General features: G+C 34.9%; 1 protein-coding gene across 3 annotated transcripts in view; it reads right to left on the bottom strand.

Moving 5' to 3' along the window:
• Nucleotides 1–8,836: 8,836 nt before the first annotated feature.
• Nucleotides 8,837–14,410, bottom strand: part of LOC149552496 (D111/G-patch domain-containing protein) — a 29,873-nt gene continuing 24,299 nt past the window's right edge. For all 3 annotated transcript variants that reach the window (XM_089788073.1, XM_089788074.1, XM_089788072.1), the window contains exons 3-8: nucleotides 12,018–12,216; nucleotides 11,635–11,789; nucleotides 11,170–11,313; nucleotides 10,387–10,490; nucleotides 9,779–9,926; nucleotides 8,837–9,292 (exon numbers count right to left, since the gene is read on the bottom strand). In XM_089788073.1, coding sequence (XP_089644199.1) covers nucleotides 9,206–9,292; nucleotides 9,779–9,926; nucleotides 10,387–10,490; nucleotides 11,170–11,313; nucleotides 11,635–11,789; nucleotides 12,018–12,216 — 837 coding nt within the window. In that variant the 3' untranslated portion in view covers nucleotides 8,837–9,205. The remainder of the gene's footprint in view (nucleotides 9,293–9,778; nucleotides 9,927–10,386; nucleotides 10,491–11,169; nucleotides 11,314–11,634; nucleotides 11,790–12,017; nucleotides 12,217–14,410) is intronic.

Raw genomic sequence — 14,410 nt, 5'->3', positions numbered from 1 at the left:
ACTAAACAAAGGAAGATGACAAACAAAGGCAAACCATCAACCCCACATGACACTTTAATCAAAGTAGTGCATGTACAATAAGACACAAGATATGGTGAATCCCAATAATACAATAATCTATATGAGTGTCCTCAAATGACACTATTTGAATCAAAAGGCAAAACAATTAAAATGAAAACATAGAAGGGATATGGCACTTTATCTCATTGTGTTTACAAGAATGCATATAATAGATGTCTACAAAGACTATAAGAGACATGAAGCTAATACAATACATAGTACAACCCATGACAAATCATATGAAGTAACAAAATCAATCCCCGGACCTGAAACAACCAAGATATCCACCAGTATGTAAAAAGGAAAAAATGAATAAAATGTGCCTAGAGCATAATTTGGAAAAACAACTAGCATCATTGGAAAGAGCTCTGAAAAAAAATTTCAACAATATAAAGAATTTCTAAATCGGAGATCGAATGCTCAAGATATGTCTCTTGGAGTGCAAAAAAAAAATTTGACTTTGACATCAGAAAAAGCCATCAAAATTGAAAATTACCTACACCACTGTGACGGGCTCAAAACTAGCTTTATGGTGATATTGTGTGTGCCAAAAATGGAGTTTAGATAAGCAAGATATGATTTAAAAAAAGCCATAGATAGGTCCAAGAGAGCCATAAGGGCTTGTATGGTGTGCTTATATAATGCTAACGTCAGCAGGTGATGAACCCAAATTTGACAATCAAATGGTCGTTGAGGCAAAAAAAAATTGAAAAAAGATGACCTCTATCGAAAAAACCAATATGCCAAAAAATGTTGCTGAAGAACATGTTGGAAACAGTAAAAAATAACCGGTGGTAATAAATGTGCATGTGAGAAAAAAGTCACATGAATTCTGAAAATAGTGCAATCACCATCTATCAGGAATAATTGTTATCATTCATAAAATCCACCTGAATAAATTTTACACAAGCATGTGATTGGCTAGTGACGTGAACACCCAGTTGAGTCGATGACATCTCCACATTGATCCCCAAAATTGCGAGCCCAATAAAGGCAGCCCTTATTCGGGATCCAAAATTTCTGCATGGACCACCAAAAATTTTGTGGTCACCGAGAAGAGTGCACATGGATATCAAAAGGTATCTATCCAACAAAAGTCCTTTGAAGCGTAGGTAGGTGTGGAGGTTGGGATGCATTAGTCTACGTAGGGTACAACAAACAGGGTACGGATGCTAACGCATCAACCTGTGTAGGGTTGACAAAGGGTCCTGCGCCAAAAGAAGCCTTACCTTTATTATTATTTTTAAACAAAAAATCATGTGCTTGAAAAAGGAACTGTTCAAATTTATTAGAAAAGAATGTGTCATGGGTGCAAAAAAAATTACCTCAGATTTCAACATCCAAACTGGACATATTTGATATGGAAATAGAGGTTTTTGGACACTCTGAGCTCAATGGTGACGTATGTTCGGGGTCAAAGTGCTTTGAAAAATAGGTCCCCTAAGATCCAATACAAAACACTTTCTGAAAATTGAAACCCTCTGAAAGAAAGAACACATATTTGAAAACCAAGTCAAACCTCTCACAAACATAGTAGGGGCAAAGAGATAAAAAGACTGATGAAAGAACTAGTGAAGGATTGATGAAGTCTCCAAACTAGAGAATGTTCCCATCTTCTGGGACATTCTCTAGTTAGGAGGCTTCTTCAGTCCTTCACTAGTTCTTTCAGTATTTTATCCATCTCTTTTTGGAGTAAGGTTTTTCCCATGTAGTTTTATCTATTTCTCCTTTTCATAGAGATTTGGTTGTGTTTGGGTACCTCATCAGGCCTTGTTATCATGACCCAAATTTTCTTTCAGTAGTAATTTTCAGGTTTTTAGCTACTCCCTAAGTTAATCTTAAGTGGGGGTGTTAGAGCAATTAGATATTTTCTAATTAATGTTATTCTACTTAAGATAAACTTTAGGCATTTAATAATTAATTCTTTTATTAATAATTATTATCATGCAACCTAGGTTTTACCTTTTAGGGTTTTGGATCTCATTTTATAAGGATTGATCCCTCATTGTAATTGCTAGATTGATTCACTTTTGATAATAGAAATCTCTCTTTGTGCTCATAGATCTGGGAATTCCAGCCTCCATATCTTTTCCTTCTCTTTCTAGAAATTTCGGCCTCCATAGCTTTTGCATGTAGATGATTCTTGGGAGTTGTGTGGTTGAGCTTTCATCAACTTCAACAGTAATTGCTCCTAGTCTTTTGTTCATTTAATTGCCAAAATTTGTTACACTTTTGCAGCTCAACAATGGGGGTTTGAAGTGATTTAATACAATGACTAACGCATTTGAACACATGGGAGAATCATTGCCTAAAGCTCTAAGATTGTAACAAGAGGTATGAGAGGAATCTAACAAGGACATTGTTGAAGATGTCAATGATCTACATTATTAAATTGTCATCCTTGCACTAGTACTCGATCTCGCAACCCTCATTCTCACTTATGGCCCACCTCATTTGACAAAAGAAGATATTTCCTAGAACTCAAAAATTCTAGTGAAGATCTTTAGTAAGCTAAGGTGAGACATAAGTGAGAATGAGGGTTGCAAGATTGAGTACTAGTAGAAGGATGATGATTCAATAATCAAATTTATTGACACATTTGAAAATGTTCTTGTCATATTAAACTCATACCTCTTCTTAGAATCTCACAACTTCAGGAATTGATTCCACTCTGTGCCCCAATGTGTTAGTCATTGTATGAAATTTCTTCATATCCCTAGTGGTGATGAGTTGCAAAGGTGTAAAAGGTTTTGGGAGACTAGGAGTAATTAATTTTGGTCTCTAGTCCCCTAAGATCTTCATATGTCGAGTTGTCTGAATTTTGATGTAAACCAACCAAGTAGTTCGACAAGGAAATTGTACCTATAATGAACACTTTCATTACAAGCACAGACAATTATTTCTAAGTTCCAATGGAGGTTCTCTATGATTCCAATGATAATGTTGTGTCTACAACACAATGTTTTATCATCACTAACGCATATATGTTGGAGGATACCAATAACATTCATTGCCTATCTAATGATATATTCGTCGCAAAATCGACAAAACCCAGACTTCTCCAAGGAATATTCTACCATTTTTGCTGGAAAATTTTGACAAAAAGGTTGTTGAATTTTTGAACTCTCTCACATTAATGATGTGATGGGTGGTTGTTTGTTGAAGCATCTAATGAAAGTAGAGTGACACATTACTTAAAAAAATTTGTCGAATTGCCAACACTGATGTGTCAAATGTGCGATGAACTTTTATCAAAAAATGGCCCCAAATGTGTTAGTGACAACTAGGAAATAGCTATTCACAGCTAACATGATCTCTAAATCACCTTCAACCTTCTATGTGCAACAAATCCATCCATCAAGTGTTCACAGTGAAATGCTCATTCCTATAAATTTATAGGTTAATGCATGTTGACTCCAATAATCTACATCCTTCATAACTAATTCAGGAAGAATAATTAAAGCTAGATGATCATGGTTGCGTAGAAGATAACCATTCACCTTTTTCAATTTGGAGCTCTCCTGTAAAAATTGATTTGGATTGCTTTGCATGTCTAGAGGGGCGAGACCAAATGAACTTCTACATTCATGTGGTTGGGCCTATAAAGTGGATAATATTAAACTATTTTTGAAACAAAGAGAAGCTCAATATTGGGGATTTCAAGGCCCTGGGGACCAAAATAATTCATCGTAGTCTTTTGTTCATCTAATCACCAAAACTTGTTACGTTTTTGGAGTTCATCAACACTTGGGTTCTAAAGGAATTTGATGCACTAACTAACACATTTGGACACAAAGGAGAATCAAAATGTTCAAAGTTTTGAGATTATGACAAGAGGTATGAGAAGAATCTAATAAGGACATTATGGAAGGTATCATTGATCTAGATTATTGAATAATCATCCTTGCACTCGAACTTAATCTTGTAACCCGCATTCTCACTTCTGCCCTACTTCAACTGACTAAAGAATATGTTTATTAGAACTTTTAAATTCCAGCAAAGATCTTATGTAAGATGAAGTGTGACATAAGTGAGAATGAGGTTTGCAAGATTGGGTACCAATGCAAGGATGAGGATTCAATAACCTAAGTTACTAACACCTTTGACAATGTCCTTATCAGATTCTACTCATACCTCTTCTCATAATATCACAATTTCAGACATTGATTCCAATTTGTGAAAAAAATGTGTTAGTCAAAGTATGAGATTACTTCATATCCCCAATGATGATGAGTTGTGAAATATTTTGGCGAGACTAGGAGCGATTAGTTTTGATCCTAGGGCCCTAAAATCTCCATATGCCAAGTCATCGTTTGAATTTTGATGGAAACCAATCCATTAGTCTGAGGATTTTGTACCTATGTCGAGTACTTTCATCACAACAATAGATAATTTTGTCATAATTCTAATGGGGGATTCTCTAAGTCTCTGATGCCATTAACACATATATGTCAAAGGTTACCAATGACATTCATCGATTATCTTATGATATATTTGTTAAAACATCGACATAAACCTAGACTTCTCCAATGGAAATTTTATCAATTTGCCTGGAAATTTTTGACAAAGAGGCCATCAAATTATTGACCTCTCCCACGCCAATGATATGGCAGTTGGTTGTTCATTAAAGCATCTGATAGATTTTGGGGGATGCTTTACTTCAAGGATTTTTATCGAATTACCAATCGTGATTTATCAAATGTTTGATGAGCTTTCGTTGATGAATGGCCCCAAATGTGTTAGTAACATCCAGGAAATAGTTATTTGCAAATAACATGATCTCCAAATTACATTCAACTTGCCATGTGTGATGAATACATTCCTCGAGTGTTAACAGTGAAATGTGGATTCTTCAAAATTTAAAGATCAATGCATGTTAACTCCAATAATCTACATCCTCCATAACTACTTCGAGAGAAATAACCAAAATTGGATGATCATGGTTGCAAGGAAAAAGGAGGATCTAGCCTACAAAAACGGTCAATGCAGTACCCAAAAAAAACATAATGCACTCAAACACAAACAAGAATGCAAGCCAGGACACTAAGGCCTTAGCACATATAGATAAAAATTGTCGTCGCTTCCATCTATTTGTTCTATCTTATTTGGATGTAGTTTTAAGATTTGAACTTTGATTAAGTGTTGCCAATGGTAGAAGATACTACAAAAATGAGTTTTCAAAAAAATAGGGATAAAACAATGGAAAAAATAAGGTAACATGCAAAAACAATATGGTAAAAAATCAATGATTTTCATAGCAGCAAAGAGGTTGACAATTTTCTGGCAAACAATCTATGTTTTAGACAGCAAAACTCCCACAAATAGCCTATCAGCTAAACTAGTAGATAAGATGAGATAATTTTATTAATGTCCAACAAAAGACGAAAACTTGGGTCTATGGGACTGGAAGCTTACAACCAAAAAGATAGCAGACAAACAGAGCACCAAACAGTGTCCACAAAAGAACAAGCACAATAAATGAAGAAGAAAGCAAGAAACAACACGAAAAAGATTAGGTATCCATCTTCAGAGGGAAAAAATCCAACAGCGATTGATATGGCCGAGGAAAGCCAAGGGCCCTATAGTGTATCTGAGTGCTACAAGAGGAGTGTCGTTGGTGAAGTAGAGAATATAAAATATCGCCATACATCGCAATTTATCCTATTAAAGACATTATAAACACTACAATCGGACTAATAACGAAGACTTGTTTTTCCTACATTGCTTGAAGTAACTTATTTTAGTAACTAAAATGATTGTGGCCCTCATTCTGTCCAACCTTACATTAAAAAATTACACCTATTGCCTCTAGGCCTAACCCTCCAAACATGAGACGAAGGTATGAAACCAAGTTGTCATTAGCTAAAATGTCATTTTGTGATATTTTCTACTAGTGATATATTTATATTAGTATTAAATAATTGGTATTGTCATCCAAAAACTCGTAATGCCCTACATTATCAAAAAAGAAGAGGAACATGTTATTCTTCTACGTCGTGTTCACTGGCATCTGTGTACATAAAAACTCCTTGAATTTTAACTAACAAGCGATTTGTTTAGTGGTGTCATACCATGACGATTTATCTCCTACAATGGCACCCAAAGTCATAATAGAAGATGAATGATTCTTTCAACTATAATAGGCGCATTCATGGAAGTTGTATTAGGTAATAAATCTTGTTATTGTGTTGAATTTTCATGTTTCAGCCCTCGTGCCTGCTCAGAACCAGTTATTTAAAACTAAGTTGCACGAGTACCTCCCCCCCCCCCTCCGGACCACGTACCGGTTCGAACCGATTCGTGGTTCTGGTCCGATTCGACCTAGGTTCGACTTGGGTTCGTTTTTGGAGGCCTGGTTCGATTTGATTCGAACCAAGATTAACCCAAGAGAACCACATATAAAATTTCGGACCAGGGTTCGAACCCAGGAGAACCACATATAAATTTTTCACATTACAGCATGTTTTAATTTAATTTATGTTGATACATCTTGGGTCTGGGTTGGTAGGCATTACAATGCCATAGTTTTTTAGTGTTGAGTAATCCCTAGCTGTAAAACACTTTCTATTTGAATCAAAATGCTACTAAATTTGAAACACCCAGAAGAGAAGATGCTCAACATGTGGCGACCACCATGACCAATTTCGAGGAATTTCAGGGCCTATTTGAGTAGCAATATGAATTTTTCAAACACTAAACAATAAACAACGTTTTATTAGGAAATGTTGCCCTGCAGAAGAAAGTTACGATCACATGAATATGGTCAAGTGGGGCAGCTACTTACCACATTGTCTATCACTGTTTGGTTGATTATTTCTCTAGGTATATTAAAAATTGTATTAAAGAATATTGAATTTGGGACATCAAACTGTGTTATCCAGAGGCCTCCATGAATGGTCTTTTTCCAATTTACTGTTGTTGATCAGTGCTTGGGAGATTGTGCCCAAAGAGATTGAAGAATATTCAGCTGGTCAAAGGGATTTACCTTCTGCAAGCTAGATCTAATTAGTCTTTAACCACGTTCAATCGATTATGTTAATCATAATAAGAGTTTGGTAAATAAATTTATGAAAAGAAGAAATTTTTATTAAAACTTACTGTTGATCTACATAAACTAATCAAATACAGTTATGAATTTTTTAAATGAAAAGGAAGAGATCTAATCGCTAGGGGTTCCAATGATCACTGTGGTTTGCTACTATATTGTTTATGCTGTTTTAAAATTTTTTGTTGTTCAAATGTGTTTATACTACTATGCTACATTCTAATTCTAACTCATGCTTCGTAAAGATGTATATATATATATATATATATATATATATTTTTTTTTTTTTTTTTTTTTAAATTTACATGTTTTTGTACTAACGAACCCAAACCCCTTTTCAAAATTTTGTCAAACCAGCGAACCGGTTCTCGAACCCGAACCGCGAACCAGCAACTTAGATTTAAAATTATTTTCTAATTTTTCAGTAAATTATTTTCTAATTTTTTAGCAGAGTAAAAAAATTAAATAATTAATTAATTATGTTTCGATCTTTTTAAATAATTAATTAATTATGTTTTGATCTTTTATATGATGATAAAAGGAATTAATTGGATTTATGGGTGGAATGAAACTGTAATGCCTTAATGTGGGACCTTACTCAACTTGTTTGAGATCTTTCAATTTGTTATCATGTTTGAATGTCCCTTATGAAATTATTTCATATTTTCGTTTCTTCTTTAATGATTAATATTGTAAGGAACATATTATCTATATCTTGATTTTCATACACATCTACTTCAGCTCTTACATACTTTTTTCAAGCAAAATACGTGAAGCATATAATATATATAAATTGATAGTACATATAGAAATGTTAAAGAGTGTCACCAAATGGTAGAAGCGAGGATTAGAATAATGGTATTCTTAGAAAGATCTGCACATATGTTTTTACACTGATGGAAGACAAGAGCATTGTTTTTAGACAATAACATTGTTTTGTTCAGCTGTTTCAACGTTCAGTCATCATCTTGCAGCTTTTGCGAAACTCTTCCACCAAAATCGACTGAACAGGACACTGAATAATCGACGCATCAGACAGTTGCTATTTTTTCCTTGAGAGAAACCAAAAAGAATTCAACAAGAGATGTCTACTGCGGATAAACTCTAGCAAGGGTGGAGCATTCTGATAGGCAAATGCAATGCTCAGCCCTGTCATCGACAGTCTTGATCTGTTAAGCAACTAAGGTAAAAATCTATGACGGGGATAGACAAGAAATCAATAAGAAAAAATAAAAAAATGTGCAATTCAAAACCATCGCTAATTAACATGATGTCCTAAATGCCAAAAATGACACGCATTAGAAAGCAGTTGAGACGTAGTTTTGAACTCCCTTGCTTGAACCATCATGGATGTTACCAATTGAATTCTAGAATATATTGACAAATCAGCTTATTCATTCTTAAGGATCTAAAAGTACTGTATAGAAGAACTTTAAAAGGCTTTGGATATAGAAAGCAGCAAGATATATTTTTAAAAATGACACCAAACATTTAGGATAAGTCCATAATTTAAAATTGAGATCATACTTAACAAGCATAGAAACTGATAAGTATGAGATAATTTCCACAGCAAGTCAAATTGAGAGCATCACCTAGATCCAATGAGTGCTAAGTGTTGCATTTATTCTCATGAGAGATGGATTCATGTTGAAGCACTACTCATGAAACATGGGTCAATGAGTTTGACTCAAAATCAAAGAGTTAAATCCTGATAGCAATATCACAAGCATAGAAACTGCAAGCATTAAGTAACATTTACCTGAATTAATATCACAAGCCAATTCATAGGATATCAATATGAATTTGGTCACAGTTATGCATTGAGAACATGAGAAGCAATTTGAAGGAGAAAAAAATCACAATTTGCTCACCACTCTGATAAGGAACAGTAGAACTTTTGTAACAGAATTGCCATCTCTTATATAATTTCTGGAAAATAATGGAATTTTTCCATAGCAATTCATGTAAACAAGAAATCCTTCTTTTCAAAAGAACCAGAACAAATAATACATTAATCAAATAATACATTGATCAAATCACCAATTTGAAGTCCAAATATCTAAAACTGGAGAAGATACGCAGCCATGTCAGTGTTGGTCATTATGATTCCTCTTCACTGTCGTCTCCAAAAACTGATGAAACTTTGCTGACGACTTTTGTCTTCTTGACGACACCACCTGCAGAAGCCTGGCGGACCAACTTGACAAATGTAAGCAATCACCTTTTTTCCACTTCATCCCTCATTTTATCATTTATAAAAACATGTAATCAACCATCCGGAAGCCAACCAATTCAAAGGTATAAAAAATGGGCTCTATTGTGATAGAAACAGTCGAGAAAAATAACTGTACCTTTATCAATAAGATGATGAACTAAGCTACTCTAAAGCAAGTTCAGCTAAAATAAGTGTAAGATAGATGACATCTATATTTGAGATAAAACAGTCATACAAACTTACAGAAAGTTGATAGTAAATCACTTCAACAACAAATACTGTAACTGGCTAAAACAAATAAACTGCATTATGCATCCCATTTGCATTTGATTCAAATTAATATCAGAAGCATATGGCAGCAAATGGAGCACATAAGATATTGGAAATGGACTCATGCTACAAAAAAATGAACAGAATCTAATTAAAAACAAAATGAAATGAACTATATTTGAAACCACCTTGGAGGTAACAGCTTTGGCTGCAAATCCGAACTTCAATGTCTTTCGTTGATCCTGCACTGCGAGTGATGTAGCATTTCGCACTGTGCTAGAAGCTGGGGCAACTCCAGAATCTTCTTGTTGTTGTTGTAACCGTTGAGCATCCGCACTTACAAGCTGTTAGGGTAAACAACAAATGCAAAAGATTCTGTACAACTTTTCATGGAACTCAATGCTCAACTCAAACCCAAGGGTGAAAAATCCTAGTTTAACTACAGATTCTTGGGTTGTAGAAACCTCATCCAACATCTCTAGATATAATATCTAATATTTCTGCTACAGAAGACAATTTCCAGAAATATTACTTATTCATGTATTTGGGTATCAACTTCTTCGAAGATAGCATCCTAGAATAGCAGGGATGGGAAGACAATTAACACTGGCAGCTGTAAAATGATCTTTGAATGTTACATTTATGAATGGACTTAAAATAAAATTCTAATATTAAGTGTTTCATAACACTTTTAAGGTAAAAATGTTCTGCTTAAGGAAAGGATAAGTACTTACCTATAAAAGTAAAAACTAATCTAGCAATAGAAGAGCTTATTAAAAATAGTAAAGAAGGATACTTCTGAACAAATCTGGCCATTTCCCTCTCCTGTCGCAGCTGTTCACGCTTTTGCCAATCATCTCGAGTACCACCAGAATGCATCTCTTTCATTTCCTTAAAGCGCTGCATGCAGAAGTTCAAAAATATATAAGTAATTGCAGCCTTGTGCCTATTAGAGGTCTGAAATTCAATAAAAAAATTATACATGCATCCAAAAGTAAATATTTCCAACACAACTTTGCTTTGTATCCTCTACCAGGATATCCAAAAGAATTTAGTACCATCCTTAGTAAATTAACCTCCTGAATATAACATAAAGGAAATGATAGTAAATCCAATTATTGCCCAAGCATTGAAAAGATATTGTATATGTTGATGTCCTTCTAGGTGTGTATACATATGGTTGAAATAGAAATTCAAATGCATTTTGAAAACCATTTGAGACGCAAATATCACAGAGAATTCTGAACTGTGGTATAAAACAAATCTATATTGAGTAGGAGATATTTTCAACAGCAAGTCAAAATGTGATATTGCTATGAGGATTCAACTGTGTGTGGTTGAATCCTGGTAGCAATATCACATCTCTATATTGATTCACAGTTTGTTAGGCATTAGCCATCAAGGTACAACAATTAGTTCCAATAGAAACCAATGTTGAGCTCATATGATGTCTCTTGCCAGTAATAAAACCGATAGATCAATTTTGCCCACCAAATGGTAGTGTTTGGGAGTTAAAAACACTCATTAGATTTTAATCCAGAAAGACTAAGCACAAAGAAATTGAAGTATTAGGAAGCACCTTCTTGTGATTATGGGGATAGGAGCTCAGGTGTGCCTCAAATTCCACTGCCAGCTTGTATTGTTTGTTGCAAAGCTCACAAAAGAATGTCTTTTGTATTTCCTTCACCTCAGACTGGATCTTCAGCTCACGCTCCGCTAGAACCTGGATTTGCATAATGTGCACGAAGCAAGCAGGAGAAGCCACCAAGGTAATAAAAACCGCAACAAATTGGCAAGAGATCCTCCAAAGAGGATGTTCCCTTGAAAAGATATTCTGACATATGGTCTATATAGCTGCCTGCTGCTTTTAGATATAGTATCAAAATAAAACATTCGTTGGCCATTAGGCGAAGCTAGGAATAACTACAAGGTGGCCAAAATTTAAGGCGGATAGGGGGTGCTTCTACTACAAACATTGATACACTACTCAACTAACAGGAGCGGAATATAAAATGGATAAAGAATGCTATTAGCACAAACATACCTCACGTTTCTTTGCCAGCTCCACAGTCTCCTCCAGTTCAACATCCAACTTCCTTCTCTGAACATTTTCTTCAGAAGTGAAGTAATCATCCTGTTCTTGTTTCCCAACCCCAAGCTTTGGCTCTCGTGTGCCTGCTTTTATGGGCTCAATAATTCCTGTGATCATTAAAACATACAGAATTTGGTGAAGAGTCCCATAGCTCCCGACACTGCTAGTAATCAAAATCCTATCAACAAAATTTCAACAACAGTAAGCTAACAATGCTTGCAAGGTACGTTGGAGAAAAGAAACATTAAACACACTCTCAAATACTGCAAAATGGTATTTAATCTTATTTAGATAAAGAATGTGAAATCAACAAAAACTTGAAGTGAGTGAACCACCTTGCTCCTCTTTGCCAAGACCCTTGCCCTTCCATCCCATCTTTTGCAATAGCTTGAACCCAACATTTGATGATGTTAACTGTGTGTCCACAGATGCCTTCTCTAAATTGTCAGTATCTAGATTTTCAACAGGTCTATGATTGATAGGCAAGCAGAAATCTTCTCCAAGAAGATCTTCAATAAGAGAATCTTCATATGCCTACACATGTACCAAATACATTAATCAGTACTACACAAACACACAGAAAAAAGATCCAACAGGAGTAGTCAGCTCTGTATTACCTTACAGTTTAAATAATAAGAAAAATATTTGAACGTAGTGAAATGTATCATTTTAGACTGAACTAAGCTTGGATTCATTGCATCCTTTGTGGTAGTAACAATAATTTAATTAGGCTAGGATCCAATGGATAGAGCATTAAGAACCCTCCACACATTTAAGCACCATTCACAAATAAAAACATATTTACAAGGAAGCATCAACAACTCTCACAGAGATAGGACTTATTGAAGATGTTTAATATCAATTTTCATTCAATAGAATTTCAACTTTTAAGAGAGAGAACTGATGCAAGGATATGACATATATACAATAATAAAGACCAAGACCTGCTCTTAGTTTAAGTGTAACATATTCAAGAAAAACTATGCTGTGAATTTTTAATTCACAATGATTAACATACATCACTATACATTTAATTCAGATTAAACAATTAATGATTTTTTACATATTTGACAGTTAACATAATAAACCCCGAAATCTCTACTTGTGCTCAGAGCTCAACAACCTTAAGGAGGATAAGCATTTACTTGTGCTTAGAGCTCTTGGACACCAATCTACAAGTAGGCTCCCTCGAGGTCTCTTGAACACATATGCATACCCATCTTGGGACTTCTCCCTCAAGGTTTCTGTGATACATGTCCTTAACCCATTTTAGTATACCCCTTCCTTGGTTTACTCCACCTATCCCTAACACAATTGCCTATAGCCTATACTCAACAGTAATATATATGACCATATAAGGGTCCCTTATACCTTAATAGAATCCAAATATAATATTTTGTAAATGAGTATTTAACTCAGATGCTTGCCAGCAATATTATAAGATTCATCTTCTTTAATGAACGCCAATAATAAATAATAATTCTCATCATTCCTTTATGAGCTTTTTCCTTCTGATCAGTACCCAATTCACTTCATATTCTCTCCTGCTTTTCTTTCCCTTCAATATCTCACCACCTCTTCACCATGACCTTTTCAAAGGTCACTTATATCTCACACCTCTTCACCATGACCTTTTCAAAAGTTGCACCCTTCCACAAATAACACCCTTTGAAAGGGTCACAAGATTAGTAACCCTCAATCATTGATGTCCCTTTGGAAGTTTATTCTTCTTCCATTAATACTTCCTTAATTCCTATGCCCCCTTATGCAGATCAGAACTATCTTATACCTCAGAACAGAACTTACTATGATTACCTTCTGATGATCCCTTTTTCCATGCCTTGATTTTCCCTCCTATTTATATCTTCATGATGGGGGAGTCACAACCTTTCAAGTGAGTCACAACCCCTCATCCTTTATGCCTTTGAAAGAGTCACAACCTTTTATAACTACCACCTTTTGAAAGAGTCACAACCTTTTATAACTACCACCTTTTGAAAGAGTCACAACCCTTCAACACTCATCTCCTTTGAAAAAGTCACAAACTTTCTTAATTACCACCCTTTGAAAGAGTCGCCACCCTTCATCCATTTTTCCCATTCCAATCCTCCTCCATTGAAGATTCGTTAATTCTCATGCACCCCTCATCCTTTATGCCTTTGAAAGAGTCGCAACCTTTTATAACTACCACCTTTTGAAAGAGTAGCAACCCTTCAACACTCATGTCCTTTGAAAAAGTCACAAACTTTCTAAATTACCACCCTTTGAAAGAGTCGCAACCCTTCGTCCATTTTTCCCATTCCAATCCTCCTCCATTAAAGATTCGTTAATTCTCATGCTCCCTTCTTCTCCTTGTCCCCCTTAAAATGAAATTCTCTTATTTTTATATCTCATGTTTGAGGGAGTCGCATCTTTTCATTTCATGCCTTTAGACCATTCATTAAACTTAAACTAGATTTTAATTATTACTTAATTTGAATTTTATTTATATTTTAATAATGTTATTATTAATCATTAAATGCAATTACAAAAGCGAACATCACAAGTTTTTCCTAGCCTTGGCACATACCACTTTGGGTTAAGTGCATGCATGGCCATTGTAAGGGAGTGTAAAACATCCCTCGTGAGTGTTGAGTGATTGACAGAATGTGGTCACTGTCAAACATTAACGTGGGGTTTTTATCTTCTACAATACCCTTCATTTAGACAAGCGTACTCCAATGCACTC

The sequence above is a fragment of the Cupressus sempervirens genome, chromosome 6 (assembly GCF_028749045.1).
Source record: "Cupressus sempervirens isolate cs-2001-9-10 chromosome 6, ASM2874904v1, whole genome shotgun sequence".
Taxonomy (NCBI): domain Eukaryota; kingdom Viridiplantae; phylum Streptophyta; class Pinopsida; order Cupressales; family Cupressaceae; genus Cupressus; species Cupressus sempervirens.
This window is presented reverse-complemented; position numbering and strand designations above follow the sequence as displayed.